The following is a 25,226-nucleotide window of genomic DNA, read 5'->3' as shown; positions in this document are numbered from 1 at the left end:
TGTATGTGTGCATGTGTGTGCACTCGTGTGTGTGTGTGTGCGTGTGTGTGTATGCATGTGCTTGCATGCATGAGTGTGCACGTGTATGTGCGTGTGTTTGCATGTGTGTGTGTGTGTGAGTGTACACGCACATTCGTGCATGCACGCGTGCTTGCTTGTGTGCTTTTGGGTTCCTCTCAGCCCTGTCACTTTGGATTCCAAGGCTGCAGAAGGCACTGTTCCCTTAGCAGGCAGCTGTCTTTCTCTTGCTTGTCAGGATTTCTTTCCTGGACAGCTGGGACCATTTGCCCCAGGATGTTCCCCACAGGCTGAAGCCCTCAAACATCACATTTAGTCTATTTTCTAGGCTGGATCTGGAGGCTGAACACTTGGTCTTCCCCCATGCTGGCTTGGAGCTGCTGATTAATAATCCTATCACTCAGGTATTGAGCTTGTGCCCACGTTGCTTACTGGAACTTCTGCTGGCAGCCTTGGGTGCTCAGGGACGTTTGTGTATGCATGTGCACGCACAAACACACACACTCTAAGGGGCATCCTGAGCTGTCAGGATGCTTTATGCTCTTGCTTTATGCTTCCAGGATGTAAGGAGCCCGGGGTTCTGGGCACAGGCTCTGGACACTGCTGGGAGCTCTTTTACACCAGCCTCCTAGATGTCCCGGAGACCCTACTTGCTCAGTAGAAGGACTGCACGCCAAGTGGCTAGGGAAGCTTTCAGGACAGACCTTCTGCTGCTTAGTCATCACTTGTCTTCATGGACACTGGGCTCTTGAAGACATAACCTCTGCATCCCCCTCTAGGTTCAGCCTTCAATACTGCATGATGAATACATGTGCTCTCTTCAAAGGCGGTCAAGGCTAAGGGACCCCAGGACTTAGAGCCAAGTCTTAAAGGGAGATGAGTGGGAAAGCAGCAGAGTGGGCGAGGGAGGGGTGCAGGCCCCTCTGTCATCCTATTGCAGTGTGTGTGTGTGTGTGTGTGTGTGTGTGTGTGTGTGTGTGTGTGAGAGAGAGAGAGAGAGAGAGAGAGAGAGAGAGAGAGAGAGAGAGAGAGATGGTCAGCTAGCAAGTCCTTCCTGGAGGGGCAGGCTTGCAGAGAACCCCAGATCACACAGACAGTGGAAGTCCAGAGGCTTGCACCATGGTTAGCCAGATTGTGCACCTCAGATGCTGTCTACACTTCTCAGAGACCCCACCACAATATTTGTGAGCCCAGATGTCTCCTCCTTGACCTTGGTGACTTGCTTGCCATGGAGGAGGGCAATGTTCTCAGGACTCAGGTGATGTGGAAGCCCATATCACCTTGTCTCAGATGCCTGGGCCCAGGCTTTACCAGCTCTAGCTGAGCAAAGCCCATTGCCAGGGATGGGCACAGTAGCACTGTGCACAGTACCGGGGAGCATCGCTCTATCTCGGCCAAGAAGAGCTGGTCAGAGTGGGCTTTGGAATCTTCCTGTACCCTGCCTCTGTCTCTGTTTCTCCAAACCCCTCTTTCCATGAGACCCAGAAGTTGGCATAGCTAAGAACTTCCTTTTACTCCACCCACCCACCAACTCAACCAGGCTCTACCTGATTACAACGGATTCAGTTCAAGCACACGGCATACCCTTTGGGTACCTATTTTGCACCGAACCCCTGGTGTCCGTTGAGACGGTGAGTAGGTAGGGAAAGGGCAGCATTGTGAGCAGTATGAGTGGAGATTCAGACAGCTCTGTATTCAGCCTTCAAGAGGACATTGTTTCTGTACACCGATCGTGGCCTTGGCAAAGCTACCGAACCTCTCCGAGGCCAGTCCTCTCATCTCCTCAGTGGACATTGAGCTTCTGCAGACATGCCCTCCAGGCTCAGCCTTTAGTGGTGCATAATGAATAGCTGTCCTGTCTTGTCAAGGCATTTAAGGCTCTGGGAAGCATGAACTGAGAGCCAAATTCAAAGAGGGAGATGAGTAAGGACATATCAGGGAGAAAAGTAAGAAGAGGAACGACCCCAGGAAGCAAATGAACAAAGGCTCAAGGCAGCCAGCATAACTTGGTTTGGGGACATTGTTGGGGGATGGGAGGATGCTGGTGAGAGGAGGACACAGGTTAGCAGAACCTGGTTGGGGGGAGGGGCTATTGAGAGGGTGGGAGGCAGTGGGAGATAGACTCTTTCTTGTGTGATGCTTGCTGTGTGCTGAGCACAACTCTAAACTGAGACCAGAAGACAGCTCATTTACTCTCTGCCACAGCTTCTGAGAGAGCTGTGAATAACCCCACTTCACGGGAGCCAAGGCCACACAGCAGGTAAGAGCCCAGGGCAAGATTCCAGCCCAGAGAACCTGATGAGCTGTGCGGATGACTGACAGGTCTTGTTACACATAAAAGGCTGGTCCGAGATAAGCACGTGAAGGTCAGATCTATAGAGGCCAGTAGGACACCAGCCCAAGGGTGACACTCAGAAGCCTCTCGCCAGGCACATAAGAGCAGAGTGGATGGTGGGGAGACCTCACAGAGATCTGGGTCACAGGAGGCAGGTGCAGCCAGCAGGTCAGAGGTCCAAGCAAGGCAATGGGAAATTTACATTGTGATGTTGGAATATAGAATGGAGTCTCTGGGCTTGGTCCCTGGTCCACTGACATGGAGTTCCTGAAACCCTTGCTATCTTCAGAGTGGCAGATGTATCCTGTCTTTCTAATGAGGTAGCTCTTGTCTCGGAGCTCCCGGAGTCATGGTGAGGAGCATGGAACTTTCAGACGTGTTCCCGGGTAGAAATGGGTGGGGACTGTGTGGTGGTGTGAATGAGAGTGGCCCTCCATAGGCTCATGCATTTGAACCCTTAGGAGTGGGACCCTTTGATATGATTCAAATATGTGTCTTTGTTGAAAGAAGTGTGTCCCTTTGACATGATTCAAATATGTGTCCCTTGTGTCACTGGGGGTGAGGTTTCAAAAGCCCATGCTAGGCCAGTTTTCAGCCTGAGCGTCAGGATGGAGCTCTCAGCTACAGCTCCAGCGCCATGCTCCCTGCCATGATGATAATGGACTAACCCTCTGAAACTGTAAGCAAGCCTCCAAAGAAATGCTTTCTTTTATAAGAGTTGCCTTGGTTGTTGGTGTCTTCACAGCAACACAGCACTGACTAAGACAGATTGCCTTAGTAACCTCTGTGCTAATAGTCTGTCTTGCCTGTGGAATGCAGTCTCCATGACACACTGAGAGACTTGTAGTTTGGCTGTGAAGCCAGGGACCTCACCCTACCCCACCTAGTCTCACTCAGCACCTTCCTTCAGCTGTGTCCTCTCTCCCTTCTTCCACATCAACTGGTGTCTGGACCGGATATTCCCTTGAGGTCTTAAGCTCTTCTCATCTATACTGGACTCCAAGAAGGGTCATGGGGTCTGGGTTCCCCACAAGCTGAAGCCTTGAGAGCCTGGGTATATGCAACTGTTCCCCGAGAGGCCCAGCTAAGCCCTCACTGAGGGCTACATTCCACTTCCATAGAGGCAGTGTGGAACTGCGGAAGTCCAGATGGACTCCAGGGAACTAGAGACCTGTGTAAAGTGCAGAAAATAGCCTTTGTTTTCTTTGGCTATTACCCTATCTTCTGACTGGCCAGCTTTGGCTTCTACACTACCCTTGGATAGCCTGGGACAGACAACTGTCCTCATCCTCACCCCTACCACAGGAGTCCCACTGCAGGTCAGGGTACACATATGTGTCCAGAGTTCCTGACCACGGCTTGGGACATAGCAAGTGCTCAACAAATGTTTGCTGACTGAGTGATTGGATGGATGGATAGATAGATGGATGAATGGATGGACAGATGGATGGATGGATAGGTGGATGGGTGGATAAATGAATGGATGGATAGATGGATGGATGGATGGATGGTTGAGGAGCTCTGATACCCTGGTTAGGTAAGGTCACTGTCACCCCACACAGTTCTTGGAACTCCAGCTCTGAACTTTCACTGTTCCTCAGATTATCTTTGCTTTGGTGTTCCCTAAGAGGTTAGCCAGGGTGGAGCCCATTTCCTGTCTCTGGCCCCTAGAATGTTCCCTTATTGAAGAAGGCAGAAGAAGCCCTGGCAGGGAAGGAGACGGGAGGCCAGAGCCAAGGCTCCAGCTGTTCTTCCTCTCCCTGGGCCCTATCCAAACAGAGCTTGTGCCCTAGGGGTCAATCAGGCACATAGGTGCCACCTCACAGGAGCCAGGGGGTCTGGCTGGACCTACTCCTCCTCTTGGGTCTGGTGACAAGTTCCCTCTAAATTTAGGCCTCTGCCTAAGCCTGGCAGATTTATGGATCTTGAGTCTTAGGCTGGACCAGGAACCAGCCCCTCCCTGCCTCTTCTTTCTGCTGTCCAAGGTCAGGAAAGGAACCAGGGAGGGAGAGCTCCTCCAACTATCTGCCCCATTCAGTGTGTCCATTTACCTTGCTCAGGGAGGTGGTCAGGGAAGAGAAGAAGAAAAGAAAAGGAGGGAGGAGGATGGGGGGGTAGGGGAGGGCTGGGGAGGGGAGGAGAGAATAAGAATCAGGGGAGAAGACAGGATAGGGGACAAATGACAGAGAAGTGAGGAGGAAGAGGGGTAGGATGAAGAAGAAGAGAAAGAGGAGATGTGGGAGGAGAATGGAAAGGGGACCATAAGAGAAGCCAGTCTGGATCCCGTTGGGATTCAGGGGTGGGGACAGTAACGGAGCTATTCCTCCTGAGGATGACTACTGGACTGGACAGGCTGCTGCTTTCTAGAGCATGGGGGCAAGTAACCTTAATGGGAGACTCTCAATGCTCAAATATAACTTACAGGATGTGGTACCTCACCTGAGGACCCCAAGACATCAGAGGCCTCTGGTAGGCTTCTTACTCCTGCAACTCTGCTCCAGTGGGCTCTTTGGTGAGCCCTTCTTCCTAACATGCCTTGATGTCTCCTTTCAAGTCCCAAAGCTACCTCGGGAAGCCCTGGGAGGGGATATCTCTGGCCTCCTCACTCTGCTCTTTTCTCTGAGAGCTGGTGAGGTTATTTTTTATTTTTTCTTACCTGTCTTTCCCATCTGGGCCGCAGCCTAGAAGTGGTGGTTGGAGTGAAGAGTTCCCTGCCTCTGTGGAGAGGGAGCTGGCCAGCAGGAGACCCTAGCATAGGTCACTTGGTCTAAAAGCATTCTCTGTATTAGCCAACTCATCTACTGTTCACTCAGCCTAGTGGTGGTCACCCTCTGACAGACAGCAACTGTCTGAATGTCTTAAAATTAGCCTGACATTAAAATCAAGGTTTTGTTAAGGTAACTGCTTTTTTAGAGGGCCTTGCTCTTCACCAGAGCAGTGGCCATGAACCCTGACCTCTCCTCCCCTCCTGGATGGAGATTGGGGGTTCTAAGGTCTGGGTTTCCTGTGTTGTCTTGAAGCTTCAAGCAGGGAATCATGTGGCACCTTCCTAGAGCCCTCCCAACATGCTCTGCCCAGGCCAGATGCACAGAAAACCAAACGAAGTCAGGATGAAGTCATGCCATCCTCTGGACTCTGTAGATCTCAGATGCCATCTGCAGAAGTTAGAATTCTGAATAGTCATCCTAAACAAACTGGTTCCAACCACATGAAGTAAATGAGGAGGCTGCTGAGCCATGCCGTCATTCTAAAACAGCAAATCCAGGACATCCGAGTTCCGCGGAACTCAGTGGGCAGCGTCCCGCAGACAAATTGCTTCAGAAAAAAATACTTAAACACTGGCAAAATGGCAAAGCCAAAGAGACTAAATTAGCTGATTAGGTTAGAAAACACTCTGAATGAAGTTAACTTTTTTGTAGAAAGGCATTAGATGACAGAGCTTCTGGGAAATGGCTCTGGGTATACTGCGTTCTTGGCAAGGGGTAGTGTATATGTGTGGGGGGGTATGCAGAAGGGTGGTATTAAAGGCCAGGAACTCAATTTTGGGAGAGGATGGAGTGGATTATGTAAAGTCCAGTTTTCTACAGCTGTTTGAAGACAGCCAGACTTTTCCACGTCTCCTCTCTTTGCTGGGCCTTCTCTGGATGAAAATCAGCAAGGGGCTGGAGGAGGTTGTCCTGAGACCTCAAGAGAAAGCTTTTTCATCCCAAGGAGAGGGGCTGGAACTGGCTGGGACAGACTGAGCTCCTGAAGCCTTCCCAGAGGTGCAGCTGACTAGAGGAAAGGCAGGCAGAGTGTTTCATTCGACATGATTGTTTGCAGGACGTCAAGTGTTGCAGATTTGGGAGTTTTCCCAGAATTTGGAATATTTACATGGATTGCACTGGTTGAAGTGAAGGGGACAGCCATAAGGTCAACATTTGAAATCCAAAATGGAAGATTTACTTAAAAAGCTAGGGATCTAGGGACATGTCATCTAATGTGCTGTCTGGACCACTAGTCTGGGAAAACAGCACAAGACCTGGCATCCAGGGTGCACTGTTTCTCCGAGGCCTCCAGAGGCCCTCGAAGTCCTAGTTCAAAGACTAGTTACACACTCCAGGCTCTGGAGGAGTGGGCTGGAGAAGGAATAGTCTCCTGACCTCCCTCCTGAAAACCAGCCCCAGACCCCCTCCAGTTTAGAGGTCTCCCCATGTGCTCAGGGTGCAAATCTCCTCCAGAGGCAAGGCTTCTAGGCCTGGCCCCCATGGCCTGCCTCCCCCCAGCCCTTCTTTCATACACACCCTGCTGATCTGCCTCCTCCCACCAGAATCCTTCACTTCCTGCTGGGGTCTCTCACACCTTTTTATCTCTTTCTGCAGACCCAATTTACAAAGGTTATAAACACATGCTGTTTCTTTGCTATTCTTCCTGCCAGGGCCCTTTCTGGCTGGGAATCCAAGGCTGCCACCCAGGGGGCGGGGGGCTTGCACAGCTGTGTCCTTATTCTGTGTGTTAAGTCCCCTTTGGATAAATGAGAGGATGGTAGCTACCATGCTCCCGCTGCTTTTCCTCCACACTGCTGCCTGGCTCTCGACTTCTCATTTCCCTGGGGGATGAAATCTCAGAATAGTTGGCCAAGCACCCAGAAATCAATCCTATTACCAAGAAGCTCAGGGAGAGGAAGGTTGGGCTTGGGGGTCAGAAAGACCAAGGTATTTACTCTCCAGTTGCTGATGCGTTGAGGTGACTTTGGGTAAGGTACTAATTTCTGTCTCAAGCTGGGGACCTTCGAGAAGGTAAGGATGACCCTGGGCCGGTCCTGAAGGATGTTGAGTCTTATGGCCCATACCTCAGTCTGGTACCCACCTCCTGGACCTAGCCGGGCCTTAGGGAGAACAGGGTCCCCGTGTCCTCACACCTGGCACCCACAACTAGAGTTTTCTCCACACAAGCACCGTGCCTCAAGGCATGGCATGTGTCGTCTCAGCTCTTCTTCTAGATGATCCTGTTGAGGGAATATCTTTCTTTTCCTGAGGCTGGTTAAGTTTGAGGAGCCTGTCCAAGCTGGCAAAAACCATCATGCCTCAGATAGCAGACGTTCACTGCATGTCTGGAATGACTGTCTAATGTGAGTCCTGGCACATCTAGGGGATACTGAGGTTTAAGATGCTATCCCTGAGGTTACTCCAGGGCTCTGTCTCTTGGGATGATTTCAATGTAGTTTTGTTTGTTTGTTTGTTTGTTTTTTATGAGAAGTGTTTTCTTAGGAAGGTAACCTTACTCTCTGGGCCTCAGTTTCCCCACATGTAAAATGAAAAGACAGTTGGTAGTTAATTACTTCCATAACTCCTTTTGGGGGCCACCCTCTTCCTCAGATCCCCCCCCCCTCCTCCCTGCCATCCTCCATACCAACTCTTCAGATAGATTGCTTCTGGGTGAGGACCAGTAGAGGCAGGCTTTCCCCTGGTTGTCTCTGCTCATGGCTTATTTGATACTGGGGTTTAGTAGAGGTGGGGATAGACCATGGTGGGTGAGGGGAACTCTCTCGTGATCTCTTAGAAAGGGTGGCGAAGAGAGCTGTGGTGGAAGGAGTTGTGGGGGGAGGGGAGACTTAACAGCAGAGAATGTCTAGAGAATTGTTAGAATATTGATACCCATGAAGGACAGGCTCTGCGCAGGATTGTGTCACCTCAGAGCCTCATGCTCATCCTTACAGGACTTCCTCTCTTAGGATGTTAGCCTCCTTGCTTCTTTTCCTGTCCCTTCTAGGTATGAGACTCTTGTCTCATTCTCAGAGACATAGATCCCCAGTGCTACTCAGCCGCCAAGTCCTGAGACTCCCCTCCTTCCCTCTGTCCTAGAGCTGGGAGCTCCCGTTTGGATGCCCCTAGCAAACCCACTCAGCCACTTACCTGGAGCAGTGGGAGCAGAGAAACGAGGCAGAGGAGAAGCTGTGCACTGGGAAGCGAGCTTGGGGTCTCCATGGGACACCAGATCCTGCTGCTCGCTGGGGATGGGGACCAGAAGTGGCTGCTTCCAACGGAGGTCCGTCCGGGCCCCTCCCCCAGGCCTGTCCTACCCAGCCCGACCTACCAGCCAAGGTAAAACCCTGGGCACCAGATCATTCTTCACCCTCCTCCCCCAGGGTAGCAGTGACACCACCCCACAGTCGGCTGCCTCCAGGTTATTTATAGCTGGCTTTGGGCAGCAACTTCTGCAGGCGGCCAGGGGACAACTCCAGTTCCCAGAGCAGGGCTTAATGTGTATGGTCTTCCCGCCAGCATTGTTGCGGCTGTAGCTTCTCAGAGCCAGGAGCCACTAATAGAGAGGCAGGATGGACCCAAGGATTCATGGAGGTTGGCTGAGACCACCTAGACCAGGACTCCCCACTTGTCTGAGAGGTCCCAATTACCCAAGTTCTTCTTCAAACGGGCCCACAAGCCTAGAGGAGCATGGAGATCTGCAGGCCGGTGTAGCATGCATGTGAGAGGCCTGGACGAAGGGGATGTGGATGTGATCCAGTCGTGCACAACCTTTCTGTACGTTTGAAATGATATCAAAACAACAACAAGAAAACCAAAACCATAAGGACACATGGGAGACGGGAGCTCCAGGGGATTTGGACTCCAAAGTTGAGAGACAGATCCAGAGTCCTGTCACCAGGTGGGGTTGAGCATCTCTGTTCTCAGTGGTGACCCGTGCAGATCTTGGGAGCAGGCAGGCATCGCTCCTGACAAGCGGGCCTATTGTGCAGGGGTTAAAAGCTTAAGCCGTGGCTGTCCCCTGGCTTTGAGGGGAAGGCATTCTAGGAATGTGATTAAGAGGTACAGGCTTTTCCTGGAGATACAGCCATACAGTAGAGGCTACGGAGAACTCAAGCTCTGTTTCCTTTGGTCTTTCTGCCCAGAAGAATATGCCTAGCCTTCTGGGGCCTCTTCTCCATCTCTGTCTGCAATCTCAGGGCGTCAGTGGGAACTTCCAAGGCTCACCAATTTGAACTGTTCTCTGATTTCCCTGCCTGGATGACTGTGGCCTTCCCCTCCTGACTCTTCTTCACCTTTCCCTCCTTTTTGTCACAAAACTTGGCCCCCATGGTTGGTGTGGTGGTGCGAATAGGTTTGGCCCCCAGAGATTCATGAGTTTACCTGCTTGGCCTATGGGGAGTGGCACTGTTAGGAGGTGTGCTTTGATAGAGGAAGTGTGTCACTGTGGAGGACGGGTTTTGAGGTCTAACATGCTCAAGCTACACCCAGTGTGAAACAAATCCAGTCTCCTCCTGGCTACCTTCAGATCACACCCTGCTGTGTTTCCCATCACAATGATGATAAGCTAAGCCTCTGAAACCATAAGCCGGCCCCCAATTAAATGTTTTCCTTTATAAGAGTTACCCTGGTCATCATATCTCTTCACAGCCGTATAACCCTAGCTAAGACAGTCGGTACAAGGGAATCTTCAAGGGAAGAGCTGAGGAAGAGCTGCCTAGATTTCCTGTTCATCTTAGAGATGACAAGGGGTAGGGGAGGGAATGTCTTTCCCAAGTTTTAGGCTTTACTGGACTCAGGCAAATGGTCCTGATCAGAGAGGGCTCTTGTAGGAGGAAAGGGCTCAGCAGTATTTGGAGTTGTAGGCTCTGAGAAAGTTGACTGGACCAGCAGGAGAGTGCAGTTTTGTTGAGTCCACTTGGTGGAGCATGTCTGGTGCCTATCTCATAGTGTGTGCCAAGGTCAAAGAAAGTGTCTTCAGAGCAAACACAGCCTGCAAAGGAAGGGAAAGGGAGGGGAGGGGAGGGGAGGGGATGGGAGGGGAGGGAAGAGGAAAGAAGGGTAGTGGTATGTAGAGAATGGGTGAGCAAGAAAAGAAAAGAGATGGAGGGAGGGGATTGTAGGAACTCTGGGAAGCTCCTGTGGTGAGTTTGGGACTTTCTGGGTCAGATGCTACAGGCACACTTTGAAGGGTTTTGGACAGTGGAAAAGGGAAGACCTCCAGTCAGTTGGAGGATTCAAGTTGAGCAGTAGGCAGAAGCTGAGCCAGGACAGAACGGTTAGAGCATGGCCAGAGTCTAGCTCAGGTATGGACGGTGTGGGCCCAGAGAGTGGGAGACAGGCTAGTGTTGATACTCAACACACTTTCCATCCTGACAGGTTTGCCTAGGTTGCCTGGCCACCATGACACAATGCCACCTGCAGGGCGGTTCTGAGGGCTGGGGAATCTGAGGTGTGGTTGCCATCACTGTCAGTCTCAGTGAGGGAATTCTTGATTTGTAGATGGTAGCCTTCTAATGTCTTCTCATGGTCTGCTCTTCTTCTAAGAGCTCTCCAGCGCTGCTCTGACTAGGTGAGGCAATGCCACCATCAACATAAGGCAAGGTCAGATCTCCTGCTCTCTCATCCTTAGGACTAGCTTTCTCGAGTACTGCAGGTGTGGGAGCGGGTAGGAGGGAACATCTCCCTCACATCCACACCACCTCATAGCAGCCCAGTGGCAGGGCCAGCTCTCCAGCACTGTCACCCTTGAGCTGGCTTACCAGCATCCCTGCCACTGTCAGCTCTGCACCCATGCCACCTTTGCTAGTTCTCCCACACTCATATCCTTGGGTTTGGCTCACCTACAGTCTCACCAGCAGGGCTAGCTCCACTGCGCTGCCTGGGTGAGGCTCAGGGCCCACTCTCCCAAGTACTGTTTCTAGTGAGAAATGTGGCTGGCCAGTTCTGAGAGCACTGCAGCCCTTGAGGGGCAGAGCCAGTTCTGGACATTCATGTGCTCCCCAGCAGCTTCCAGACCAAGAGATGTCCCCATGTTCTCTAGAGGTCATATGAGCCACAACACTAACACTGACCCCTTCCACTGTGTAGTCATGGACCCAGACATGGCCCTCAGCGACAGCTTGGGCTGGGAGCTCACCATGGCTCCAGGTGTCAGAACTGGCCACTCACGACAGCTATACCTCTTCATCCTGAGTCTCCAGTTCCATCTTCCTTCATAATGCTCAGGCTGTTCCACTTCTCTTTCTCTTCCTTCTGACCACCACACACTCACACACTGTGGTGGCTCCTGCTGCAGGCTGGCCACATGACTGGCAGGTCCCTGTGTAACATCCTCCATCTGCACTGCATGGCATGGAGAAAAGTGGTTGTCTATGGCGCTCCTGTGCATTGCACTGGAAGGCAGGTCTGTGGGTGTGATGTGGTCTGCAAGTCTCTGTCTTCTTCCTCCCATGATGCTCTGCATGCTGGCGTAAGCCAGCCCCAGGTAATGTTGTCCTTTATCAGAGTTACCTTGGTGATGGTGTCTCTTCACAGCAATGAAACCCTAACTAAGGCAGAAGTTGGTACCAGGAGTGGGGTATTGCTGTGATAGGCTAGACCATGCTTTTGTTTGGAGGAATGTGAATTTTGGGACTTTGGATTTGGAAAGTAATGGAGTTCTTTAAGATTAGCTTAATGGGCCATCCTAGTAGAAATATGGAAGACATTTGTGATGAAGGTGATTTGAACTGTGGAAACCTGGCTCAAGAGGTTTCAGAGAAGAAGGAGGTCAACATGTGGACTTGAGACTGCTTTTGTGATATTTTAGTGAAGAATGTGGCTGCTTTGCCCTTGTCTGAAGAGTCTGCCTGAAGAGATTAGATTAGTTGCTCTAGCAAAGGAAGTCTCAAAACAGCCTGGTATAAATTCTGTTGTGTGGTTACTAAAGTTCACTCTTATGAAGAGCATTCTGATGAAAATGTGTGATTCAAGTATTAAAGGGGCACCAGGAAGTGGAATGGAGCTAAATCCTATCTTCAAGGAGATAAAGGTAATGTTGACTTCAGGGGAAGATCCTATCCAGCTAACATTGTTGGGTTTGCAGTTGAACAAAGGATAATTGTGTCATGTTAGGTGCGGTTATGATCTGATTATTGTTTTCATTTGGACATAAGGAGATATGATTGTATGTCAGATTGTGAAGGGATGGTTTGTGATAGATTATTCTTGGTTGTCAACTTGACTATATCTGGAACGAACTATATCAGAACTGGAAGGCATAGGAAGGATCTAGAGCTTGAGGCTGGAAGACACAGGCTTCTTGAGGGATAGTGGTCTTGAAAAGCTTAGGTCCAGGCATGGTGGTACAGGCCTTTAATCTCAGGAGACAGAGACAAACAGATCTCTGAGTTCAAGGCCAACCTGCAACAGAGAAACTTCCAGGTAAAGAAAAGCTTAGGTCCAGGTGTGGTAATTCACACCTTTAATCCTAGAGGCATGCAGATCTCTGAGTTCTAGGTCAAGCTACAGAGCAAGTTCCAGGACAGCCAAGTTTATGAATGAATCAGAGTCCCACTAATTAACACATTCAGAAATTCCGTAAAAGTACTAAACTGAAAGCTGTACAGTACATATGCAGAGGACTTGGTGCAGAACCCCTGTAGGCCCTCTGATTGCTGCTTTAGTCTCTATGAGTCCATATAAGCTTTGATAATTGTTTCAACGGACCTTGTTTTCCTGGTGTCCCCTGTATCCTCTGTTTCCCCCGTTCCTTCTTTCCCCTCTTCTGTGGGGGTTCCCTGACCTCTGAGGGGAGGGGTTTGATAGAGACATCTCCTTTAAAGTTGTGTGTTCCAAGATCTCTCTGTATAATGTACTGTTGTAAGTCTCTGTATTTGTTCCCATCTGCTGTATGACAAAGCTTCTTTCTTCAGAGGTCTTAAGTTTTCCTTGTCTCAGAGGTCTTCCACTTGAGGCTACTGTGAATGGCCACCCCTCTTACCTGCCTTTCTTGGGCTCACCCCCTTTATATATCACTGCACAGGAATGCTTGTTTCTGATCTGGGGAATTGTTCTGGGGAACTTATGTGTTCAGAGAGCAGAGAGGTCTGGGTTTGACCTTTGTAGAATATACTAAAATGAAGCAAGTCACAGCAATAGCAAGCAAACAACCATGCACCTTCAAGGGTCTCCTGACTAGTCTTAGTCACATTTTCTCAACTTTCTTCATAAAGTAAAGCAACAAAAATGACTAGACTCGGGGAGGAGGGGTGGAGGGCTGGACTGAGGTCTGTGCTCTAGAGAGAAAATGTTAGAGTAGGGGACAGGACTAAAGTCACATGTAAGGTACAAGGAGGGGTAGAAGGAGAGATGCCCGTGCTCAGTGCACGTGAGTGAGCAATGATTTTCACTAGCCCTCATTTTAAAGGAAGACTTCTTGATACTCAGTAGCTTGCATTGGGAGAGTTTGGGGAACCAGGAAGAAGCACTATACTGTGCTCATCATGGTGGACACAAGGTTGGGAGAGGTCAGCAGAGGAAGGAAGTAGGAGGCCGGACTCCATATTGTTTTATCTCAGAATGGTGCCTTCCTGGAAGTTCTCCATTACAATTCCTTTCTTGAGATTATTCTTATAAAGATCTTGCTGTGGTTTGATTGTACCCCCATCCCAACTTCATGTGTGGAGCTTGGTACTGAAGGTGGCAGTATGGAGCCTGGGAGGTGATCGGGTCAGAAAGGTGTAGGCTAACCCATGAGTGGATTTGTGGCATAGGATTCCTAGTCAGTGGTGGCTTCATTATTATGAACTGTCTGACTCTCATGTGATGTCCTCTGCCATGTAATGGTTCATCCGGAAGACCTCACCAGATGCCACTGCCAGGCTCCAGGACTTCCTCGACTGTGGAACTGTTGGTAAAATAAACTTCCATCCCTCATCAATTACCCACACTCAGATTTTCTGTTACAGCAAGAGAGTGGACAAAGACAAGGCCTTTTTTGTTTTTCTTTTCTTTTTTGTCTTCTTTCCCTCTTCTTTTTCTCTTCCTCCTTATTTTCCTCCTCCTCCTCCTCCTCCTCTTCCTCCTCCTCCTCCTCCTCTTCCTCCTCCTCTTCCTCCTTGAGACTGAGCTTTTCCACATAAACAACTAAGGCTGGCCTCAATGTCACAGTCCTCCTGCTTTACTTAGCCTTCCAAGCACTGTCTGGTTGTACGCTATGCCCAGCTTAGATAATTATCTCTTTCCTTTTCTCCTGTGATATTTTAACACCACAGATACACTACATATCTGACATGGAGTTGGTTTTTGGAGAGGGCATGGCCATTATAAATTCTAAGGGTGTCCCAACTCCCAAGAACCTGTGCTCCTCATTGGGAATGTGTATTCTTTTCCAGCCATGTCATCTGACTGGCAGAGGGCTTGCTGTGGTCCTCTCAGTACTGACTGGCTAGGATCAACGAGATGGCTTTCCTCCACCACCCACTATTGGTGAGTAGGGGGTAGACAGCTGATCTGAATTAGCCTGATGAGATCCTGCCTTGAGACTCCAAAGAGAGTGCATCCCTCCAACCTCCCCCCCACACACAAACAGAACCAGGGGCTGTGTTGTTCAGTCAATTTATCAGTGTGGATCTCCACACTTAGGGGAGTAGAGAAGATAGTGAGGGGGCCATGTGGCTTTCAACCCTCTAGTTTTCTGCTTCGCCTCCAGTGAGGGAGCTTTCCAATGAGTTCTCCTGTCTCTAGGGGTAGTTTTGTATATGTTTTTAGCTGCTTATCCCTTAGGGATTTCTGAGCAATGCAGAGGAATGCTTGAAGAATCCGGTGTAAATGGCTTCCAGGAAGATCTTAAGATATACTGTCCCCAGGCCTTGGAACCTGCACTTTTAGGATATCGTAGGGTTTCTGTTATGAAAATAGAGACATGGTTAGGTCATAGTATGTGACTATGAACGAAAAAGATGACTTTGAAAACTGGGGGGGGCTTCAGGACTTTGGATTGCACATGTCTTGGAGCAGAGCGTAGGGTGGGGGACAATATTCTGGACATTTCCTTTGACTTCAGGGTGGCCTTGGGTTGAAGGGAGAGCCTGAAGAGAAGGAGGGAGAATGGACTGGTTGGCACCTCTAGCAAGACGTCAGAAAATCCTCCCCATTCAGTGATGAGGCTTAGGAAAGGCAGGGCCTGTGATAGCCAGAAGTCCTGACTATCTTTAAGACCACACTGGTTCACCTCTTCTCTAGGACCAGGCATCACGGCAGGGGAAGAATCTGAGTCACACAGGAGACCCCATCACCTTGACCCCGCCTGCTGTCAGGCGGCATGCACGGCTCTATGAAGCAGTTATGCTAGTGGGAGTCACACAAATTTAACATCATATGCAGGTGTTTTGCTGTGAAGTTTCAGACATAATTCTATAGCATTGATGACAGAATGGGCACTGATTTTGCTCATTTTTATTTTTTTCTCCAAAGATTCTACAGAATATTACCCTCCCTTTCCCCAGACTCTGGGTCAGGAACACTGGCTCTAAACATGAGTTATGGTACAATTCTGCCAACATCTGTCTTGAAGATAAACCAATCACTGTCTTTGATTAACAGCAATTGATTCAGCCTTGGCAGTTTTGTTTTTGTTTTTTTGGTTTTTTTTTTGTTTTTTGTTTTTTTGTTTTGTTTTAAACCAGCTCACAAAGAAGCCTTGGACTTCAGGCCTGGGAACAGCTGCAGGGCTTAGGTTTTCTGGACTGGTTTGTACTCTGGTCCTGGAGTGGCACTCAAGCCTGGCTCCAGTTGTCATGTTTGTGGTTTCACAGTTGTCCTCTTGTCCCATGTGTAGGCTCCTCCCAGGAGCAGTGCCCAAAGGCAGGGCTTGGCAGAAGTCTGTGAAAGGGATCCCAAGGGCAGTGCAGGGCAGGTCACTACTGGCCCCTGGGAGGAGGTGGCCTGTTGAGGGCCTTCAGGATCCTCTCTATAGGGACTGCTTCTGCCCCCGCTCCACTGGTTGTGACATTGTGATGCTCAGTTTGTCCCTCCCCCATTTTCTACATCCGCCCCTTTACCTATACAGTAAGAAAGGAATATGTCTCACGGAGAACACCAAGAGGAGTAAGGTGGAACCTGTGTGGAGAAATGTGAAGGAATATAGTTATTTATGGTCACGTGTTACTTCATGGTGGGAGCATACTCAGAGATACGTGACAAGGTGGCTTTATTGCTGTGCTAACCTGACAAAGTATGCTAAATTGGCTACGGTGCCAGTACTACTTGACTGGAACATTAATATGTGTGCAGGGCTATCCCTTCTCTTCTTTTCACAACAGTAAACACTAGAAACTACTATGCTCAAGACCACATATGAAGTATGGCCGTGGGTGCCTAGAACAGAGCATGTCCTTAGCACGTGTTTTCTGAGTACTGAATTCATAGGATTCTCGAGGAAAGAAGGGATTATGAGGGACAGAGGGACCACAGGAGGACATCACACAGTAGGCCTCTATTCCCACCTTTTCTGGACTCCTGTAGGAGCTTGATCAGTGGAAGATAGCCACCATTGGAATTTTTTTTAAAGATTTATTTATTTTATGTATATGAGTACATACACACACAAGTGTGTGTGTGTGTGTGTGTGTGTGTGTGTGTGTGTGTTTGTGTGTGCTGTCTTTATGCACTTCAGAAGAGGGCATCAGATCCCATTACAGGTGGTTGTGAGCCATCATGTGCTTGCCAACAATTGAACTCAGGACCTCTAGAAGAACCCCCCCAGTGCTCTTAACCACTGAGCCATCTCTGCAGTCCCCCCAACATTGGAATTTAATACTAGTTTATTTATTCAGTAACTAACTGTTAAGCGCAGGGTGCAGGGAGGGCAAGAAGACACTGACTGTTGCAGCTTGTTGGGGACACAAGTTACCAGACTAAGACCACAAGAGGGAGTGAGAATGATCACCAGGCAGTGGGTCAGAAAGTGGGGGCACAGCTGCATAGATCTGCTCCTTGAAGGTGAGGGAAGGCAGTTGGAGGGATGTTGTGATGGAAGAATGGGTCCCTGGGATCAACGAGACAGGACAAGACTGGTTTGCCTGAGAGGGATCTCTCCTAGATGGGTGTGTGCAGCTGCCTTTGTCAGTTTGGTCCACTAAGTAAAAATGTCACTGAGCTTACACCACAGACATTGACTTAGCTCTCAGTTTTAGAGCTAAGAAGGCCAAGGTGAAGGTTCCAGCAGATCCTGGCTCTCGACCTACATTTTGATTTGCAGACTATTTCTCTTGTTGTCTTCACACGTAGACAAGCCATAAAGTGCCCATTAAAGGCACCGAACCTCTTGTGAGGATGCTATCTATGTGATATCTTTACCTTCTAGAGAATCTACCTGTAATTCCATTGTGTTGGTAGTTAAGACTTCTACATGTAAACTGGGGGACGGGAGGGTGAGGGGAGTACACATTGAATCCAAAACATGAGTGAAGTGGGCAGTGGGCACAGCCATGTCCACGAGGCATGTAAGTGTATAAGGCAATCTGGCTGAAGTCTTGGATTTAGAAGTACATGGCCAAACTGGAATTGTAGGAACATGGTAGAGTGTGGCCAGACTGGGATCAGCCAGAGGGGAGGAGACGCTTATGAACCTTGTAAATTAGTATTGCTGGTACCCTGAATCCTTATCCACATGCAACTCCCCAGGGGACTTGAGCTGGGAGGGGCTTCCACAGCCATGCGTTCAGTCCACTCACTGGCTTAGGCTCTTAGCATGTGTCAGCCAGGCTGTTTTTGCTGTGTTGTGACTTACTGGGCCTTGGATTTGGGGTCCCCAGAGGATAGGAATCTGAGACATCAGGTCAGTAGAAGTGGAAGTCCGGTGTGGCTGCTGGGGCCTCAGTTTGGTCTTCATTGGGCAAAGTCCAAGCCCAGTGGCTTGTGAATGAAAGACCCCCCAGGGAGGGGAGACCCCCCCACTCAAGCCATGAGAAATTACGGCTACCCAAAAGACTCACAAGACACCGATCTTGATGCAACCAGCAAGAGGTATATTTCGATCAGCGTGCTGAGGCCGAGACCCCATAACCCACACAGGGGCAGAGGAGCTCGACCCCTAGCGAGGGGAGTGTAGGATATTTAAAGGAGAAAACCACAAACTAGGGGGAGTGGGGAGGGGTAACTGTGGAAAGTGCCAGGGTTCAGGAAACAATTATGGAGAAAGTGTCAGCCCATTACTCAGCATATGACAGGGTTCGAGGAACAATCATGGGGAAGTATAGGTTTTTTCTCAAGGCTCAATCTTATTCAGCCATATCATTTACATCATCTACTTCGTGGTTAGCCAAGTTCTTGTTCTTGGAGCACAAAGCCCTAGAACTAGCCGAGCTGCTCTCCTGGCTCTTCTTACTGTTAGTCTGCTAGAAGTGACAATTCTATTAACCCTTCAGGAACACTTCTGAAAGCTGTTGATTAAAGACTGCAGGCAGGTGAAATCCTTCTGGCAAGGCGGGGGGGGGGGGGGCGGCCTTTTCTAATGGCACTGCCTGTGTTAGAAAGCTGCATTTTCCTTAGACGACAAGAAGACAAGAAGAGAGTCATAGGAAACCATGCTGTGGGTTGACTGTACCCCAAAGTTCATGCATTGGAAACTTAATTATGTGGCTCGTTTTCATGTCGGCTTGACACGAGCGAGGGTCATCTGGGAACAAGGGATCTTAATTGGGGAAAATGCCTTCATAGGATTGGCCTGCAGGCAAGTCTGCAGGGTGTTTTCTTGACTGGTGATTGATGTGGGAAGGCTCAGCAGGTAGGGCTGGGTGCTATATGAAAGCAGACTTAGGAAGCCATGACGGACAAGCTTTTCTCTAAGGCCTCTGGATGGACAAGCCTTTCTCTAAGGCCTCTGGATCACCTTCACATGTCTGGATGATGGACATACAAGCTGTATATAAGTATATACATATACATATACATATACATATACATATACATATACATATACATATACATATACATATACATATATACATATACATACATATACATACATGTACATATATATACATATATATACATATATATACATATATATACATATATACATATATACATATATATATATATATATATATATATATATATATATATATATATGTATACATATAAGCTCTTAAGGTGCTTTTGGTCATAGCGTTCTATCACAGCAATAGAAATAAATACTTGCTAAAGCAATACACAAGTGTATGTGTTTATGGTATCTGGAGGACAGCCTTTGGGAAGTCATTAGAGTTAGATAAGGTCATGAGGATAGACCTCCATGTTGGGACTGGAGGCTTTATGAGAAGAAGAGAGATCTGAGCTTTCAAGTTCCCTCACTTTCTCCCATGTAATGCCCTCTGTATATGACCACAGGAGAAAGGCTCTCAACCTTGGATGCTCCAGTTACCAGAGCCAAGAAATGTCAGCGATCGTCATAAATTGCCCAGTCTGGTGGTGAGGTGATAGGAGCTAGCAAGGCACATCCGTGTGCTGTGCTGGTTGCCAGCAAGACTAAGTAGGAGTGGAGTCTTAAGACCAGCAGCTTGGGAGGTTTGTCCCCTGCCTATTCCACTTGGCCTAGAGCGTAGGCCTGGATGGAAGATTTCAATTCATGCAACAACTTATTTTCTAGGAGCCCTTGGAAAGTGACTCCACCCATGGGGGGCCTCAAATTTCTCATCTGTCAATGCCTGCCTTGTAGTACCCTGAGTCCTGGAAGAGGCTGAAGAATTTTGGGGTTCTCAAGGCTCTGGCCTCCATTCCCAGTGTCCCTCTGGTTTTCACTTGGCCATGCTCTGGCTAGGGGCTGGCTAATGGCCTCTTAGATACTTAGAGCATCATCATGCTCCCCTGGCTGGTGGAATTTGCACTTCATTCCCTTGACCTGAGCCACCTGCCGGTGAAGACGAGTGGAATACTCTTCCTTGCACTCTGCTCCCCTCTTCTCCCGGCCCTTAGAATTCTTGAGTTAAGACAAAGTCCTGAAAAGTACATTTAGGGGATAGGGAGGTTATTTGGGGTAGAGCTAATGAGTCCTGATGCACTTTGCCTACCTTCCCAAGACAGGCAAAGGCATCAACAATACTGAAGTCAGTCAGGAACAGAGCTCAAAGAAAGGCCTGAGCAGACAGAGCCCTGTGCCTTTCCACTACGTCCAGCCTTCCAAGATGTGGCTCATGCAAGGGGATGCCATTCTTTCTTTATGAAGTTTCTTTCTCATAGCTTCTCCCATTTGAATCTCTTGGAGTGTGGTGGAGGCTGTCCTTTGGGATTTAACTCAAGTTGTTGTGAGCGTGCTATCATGTCTCCCAGGGGAGGGTCAGATCATCACATATTCCAGGAAGTTCGTGTTCTCATGGTCACCTCTGAGTAGAGTTTCAGCTTCTTGATCCCATGTGAATCTCTTCTCTGTGACTTATATAAGCCCCCACAACTCCTCGGCTGCAAACAGGGTACAGCCATTCTTGCTATGAGAAAACTTAGCTATAATCTGTCCTCTTCCTGTTGACTCAATTCTCCATTTCTCCTCACAGGCTGTTCCTGGCTTTGCTGTCTATGGCCTTGCCTCTGCCAGGCACAGGGCTCACTTACTCTGGCTGAGGGCCCGAGGCTATCTAGGGCCTACACATTGCTCACTGTGCAAGCCACAGAGGGCTCTGCAGTATGTTCCCCTGTTAGGAGAGTGCTACAGGGTGTGTTTGGTGAGACAGCTATTTCAGTAGAAAGGGGTGCCCCAAAATGATCAGAATCACTGTGGCACTGTAGCAATAAGGCCATTCCATCTTTTCTTTTGACTTCTGCTTCATCAAAGGATCTCAGAGCTGCCCTGACATTTTGTAGTCACAGATTTAGAGTTCTTCAGAGAAATAGAACCAGCAAGATAGATTATAGATAAATGGATAGATAATAGACAGACAGATGGACAGATAGATAGACAGCTAAGATAGATGATAGAAATATAGGCCGGGCGGTGGTGGCCCACACCTTTAATCCCAGCACTTGGGAGGCAGAGGCAGGTGGATTTCTGAGTTCGAGGCCAGCCTGGTCTACAGAGTGAGTTCCAGGACAGCCAGGGCTATACTGAGAGTGAGTTCCAGGACAGCCAGGGCTATACAGAGAAACCCTGTCTCGAAAAAAACAAAAAAGGAAGATAGATAGATAGATAGATAGATAGATAGATAGATAGATAGATGATAGATAGATGACATAGGTAGGTATGTAGGTAGGAAGGTAGGTATATAGATAGGTGGGTAGATAGATGAATGGATAAATGTTTCAAAGGATTAACTCATGCTGTTGTAGAATATGGCAAGTCTGAACTCTGTGGGGCAGGGCAGAGTTCTAGTAAGAATTGTGGTTGCAATCATGTGTCTGAGCTTTTCAAGACAGGGCAGACAGACCAGGAAGTCGAATGTATGGGCTGACAGCACTGGCATGGGTGATGCAGAGACAGGCTGATGGACAGAAGCACTCATGCATAAGGGGGCTAATATGCAGATTGGATGCTGTCCAGGGAGCTGATGAACAGCAGGACCTCCACGTGGAAGTGTTGAGACCCAGTTCTTTCTCATTTGGGAAAAACCTCAGTCCTTGCTCTTAACTCTTTTACTGACGACATGAAGTTCACCCACATTAAGGAGAGTAATCAGCTTTATTAAAAGAGATTGATTGAGATGCTAAGTCACATCCAGATAATACCTTCACTACAGCATCTCCTCTGGTATTTGCACAAACAGCAGGATGCCATAGCCTTGCCCAGTGGATACATAATGTTTCCCATGACTGGGTTCTATGCCTGTCTACTTCATAGACCTATGAGTCTGAGTTACAAGTTGAGACTCCACATTTAGTGTGAGCAACTGGAGACGGCTAACCTCTGTAAGGGAGGCTGAAGGTCACGTGTCTGTCAGTTAACTCCGGACTGTGGGAACCTCCCGTTGTGTTCTGAAGTGCCCTCACAGGTCCAGCATTTGAACACTCAGTTCCTGGATGATGATTTTGTTTCAGGAGCTTATGGAACCTCTGGGGTAGGAAGTATGATAGCGGAGTTGAATCAGTGGGGTTGGACTTTGGGGGACACAGCCTAGCCCTGCTTCTTCTAGGCCCACTTCTAGCCTGACCTCTGCTTTGGACTAAACTCTGTGTTTCTTGACTGAGCATTCTGCTGCCCGATTTGCCAAGGTGTGAACCAGCTAGGCCATGTCCACATGTTGTGCTATACTCCCTGAACCGTGTGAACCCAAATAACCATTGTTTAAATTTCTTGTCAGCTACTTGCTCATCATAATGAATGAAGCAGCTAAGGCTATCAATGCCTTTATTTTTTTCATTGTGATTTTTGAGGGCTTTTTTGGTCCCAAATTTTAATGGTACACATCATATAGTTTAATATCAATTATTTTGTTTAAAGATGGAGAAAAAAAAACTTTAGAGGGGAAAATTGGCTATGGTTTGGTTTGTGGTTTTTCCTCAGCTCCCAGGTAGAAAGGGCTTGGCCAGACATTTAATGATGGCTATCAGGGAGAGGCCTACAGGCCTCCTGAGCCTTAGGCCTAGGTGGTTCTTCATCCCAGCTGGAAACTCTGGAGGGTGAGGGTTTCCAGGGAAAGTAGACCAGTGTGTTAATTCTGAGCTTGGAGTAGGGAGTACCTAGCTTCTCGTGAGTCCCAGTGCCTGGTGGGAGAGGGATTGCTGCTAAGGCAGAGCAGGAGCAGGGGTCACATGGGAGCTAGAGTTATGTGTCTGCAGCACCATATCTGCGAATGGTGGTGGCCGAGCCCGGGAGCTGCTCTGGGGATGAAGTGTAGCTACATGCATTCCAGTGTGTGGGCCCAGCTCAGCTCAGGGGAAGAAGGGGCTGTGGAGGAGGATATGCTGGGACAGGAGGAGAAGCAAAAGGAGCCAGGTTCTGTTCTCAGAGACTCTGGCTTCCCTGTCATCAGAGAACAGCTGGGCCGGTCGACAGAGGTTATGATCCTGGAACAGTCAGTCACGGATCCCAGAGGATCCAGAGGATGGATGTGATTGGGACGAGAGAAGGAAGAGTCATCTTACTGCTTTGTGTCCCCGAAGGCCACCACAACATCATTTTTAGAAACTGGTGTGTTTAGTGGGGAAGTGCAATCCCACACTGTTCCGTGACTTCTGCATTTCTGAACATCCGGCCTCGTGAGTTATCTGAAGTTGGAGTAGTAACGGCTGGTGTACACAGAGCCTTCGCTCTTGCTGGGTATGAGGCCAGTCCCTGTAGCCACGAAGCCACCTGTGTCTGTGGGTCCTACCTCCATGGGCTCAACCAGCCTCAGGTCAGGAATATTCACAAAGGGAGCCCCAGCGCCAGAAAAAGCAAAATGACAATAACTGTATCTGTCCCGAATGTCCCTTCTATTCTTGATATTATCCCTCACAGAACAGTGTGTCAGCTACTTACAGGTCATGCAGTGTTTTAAATAAATAATCCGAAGATGATTTGAAGTATACAGCAGGGTGTGCACGGGCCATATGTAAATACTATGCCATTTTATGTAAGGTACCTGAAATCCCGTGGGATTTAGTATTTACAGAGGTCCTGGCACTGGAGGGCGGATGCACTGTGTGAATTTCTATATTCCTCATACCACCGAGGGAAGAGAGCACAGAGAGGTTAGGCAATGGAGGCTAGAGTCACAGAGCTCATGTGTCATGGCTCTAGGTGTTGAACCCCAGAAGTTGTGGGCCAGGAATCAATGCTCTAAAACAGTATGCTTTGGTGCCATTAGAAGCGACAATCTTGCTTCCCAGGGCTTGCTACGAAATGAGAGCATCATCCCCCCACACACAACACTCCTGCTGACCTGCCCTCCCTTGCTGTGCTTACTGAACACTGTGAGAGGAGAATTAGAACCTCACCCAATGGCCCAGCTCCGTCTTTCTTTTCCCCGAATCTACAGCAGGCATGTAATGTACAGGATTGTAATAGGGCAAGAGGAACCACACCTTACAATAGACTGAAAACCCAATCAGCGTGCCGAGGGACCTCAAAGGATCTAGCTTTTTTTTTTTTTCTTTCCTTAAAAAAGACACAATGCTTTTGCCCCAAGCCTGGAGCCATTGATTCAGCTATAATAGGAGGTATTGTGCCGAGAACAGCCTCTCCTTGTATGATCGCAGAATGTTCTCTTTGGCAGGTATAAAGAATATTGACAAAAGAAATTCAAATAGTCCTGTGTCGTTTCCCTCGCCCACGATGGCTTCTGAGGAAAAAGAGGAAATTGGTTTTGCACGTAGCATAAATACCATCACACATGTTCCCAAATACTGATTCTGTGTGGTGATTTTTTGTCACAAGCACATAGTAGGTCTCAATAGAAGCTGATTGGAGCCATATTGCCTATGAGCATTCTGGTTGCTTTTTAGCTCAACCTCAGGTGGGTGACTTCAGTTCTGTGTGTCACAATTCCCCCATGTAGAGTTGAGCTGGTAGTATTGCCTATCACAAAACAGATGCTTTTCAGTTCCCCATGTGATCATGTCCTGAAAAACCTGTTGCAAGTCAAAATGCAAAATTAGTATGCCTGACTTGGTAGACCTACCTAGCTTAGCAACATGTGCTGTGGAGCTGGCTAGCAACTGCAGTTCCTGCTACTGCCCAGTGTCCCAAGGCAGTGTCATACTGTTCAATAGGTAGGCTTTGAAAGAGCCTCCCTCAAAAGTCAAAGCAAGATGTCTAATTACATGTTCTTGTGTTTTCTCATGAAGCCTTAGAATGAGCAGAGACATCCACAGTTAGATGTCTACTTTGTCTACTTTGTTGGTTGGCATTGAGAATTTCATGTGGTAATTCAGGCTTGGTGGTCAGATTGATGCCTGGCCTCTATGCCTGCTGCTGATATGGCAGGCTATCAGTGGGAAAGCAAGGGAAATGCCTGGAATAGAGGAGGTCACTCTGGGACACTGCTCCGGATGGTCTGAGCTAGAAAAGGCATTGGTCTTTTCTTCGATGTTTACACAAGTAATGGAAGCCTAGCGGTACTTGGCAAAGTACCAGCGTGTACATGTGGAAACCAGAGGACGACTTCCGGGAGTCATTTCTCTTCTTCCAACATGAGGGTCCCAGGGATAGAACTCAGACTGTCAGGCTTGGCAGT

The 25,226-nt window shown here is 48.7% G+C and overlaps 1 protein-coding gene across 2 annotated transcripts in view; it reads right to left on the bottom strand.

Moving 5' to 3' along the window:
- Crhr2 (corticotropin releasing hormone receptor 2) overlaps positions 1–8,489 on the bottom strand; it is a 44,067-nt gene extending 35,578 nt beyond the window's left edge. For both annotated transcript variants that reach the window (XM_028758352.1, XM_028758353.1), the window contains exon 1: positions 8,248–8,489. In XM_028758352.1, coding sequence (XP_028614185.1) covers positions 8,248–8,319 — 72 coding nt within the window. In that variant the 5' untranslated portion in view covers positions 8,320–8,489. The remainder of the gene's footprint in view (positions 1–8,247) is intronic.
- Positions 8,490–25,226: the final 16,737 nt, after the last annotated feature.

Source organism: Grammomys surdaster, unplaced genomic scaffold, assembly GCF_004785775.1.
Source record: "Grammomys surdaster isolate TR1022 unplaced genomic scaffold, NIH_TR_1.0 126197, whole genome shotgun sequence".
Classification (NCBI taxonomy): Eukaryota; Metazoa; Chordata; class Mammalia; order Rodentia; family Muridae; genus Grammomys; species Grammomys surdaster.
The sequence above is the reverse complement of the archived record's forward strand: the minus strand, read 5'-3'. Positions and strand labels throughout refer to the sequence as shown.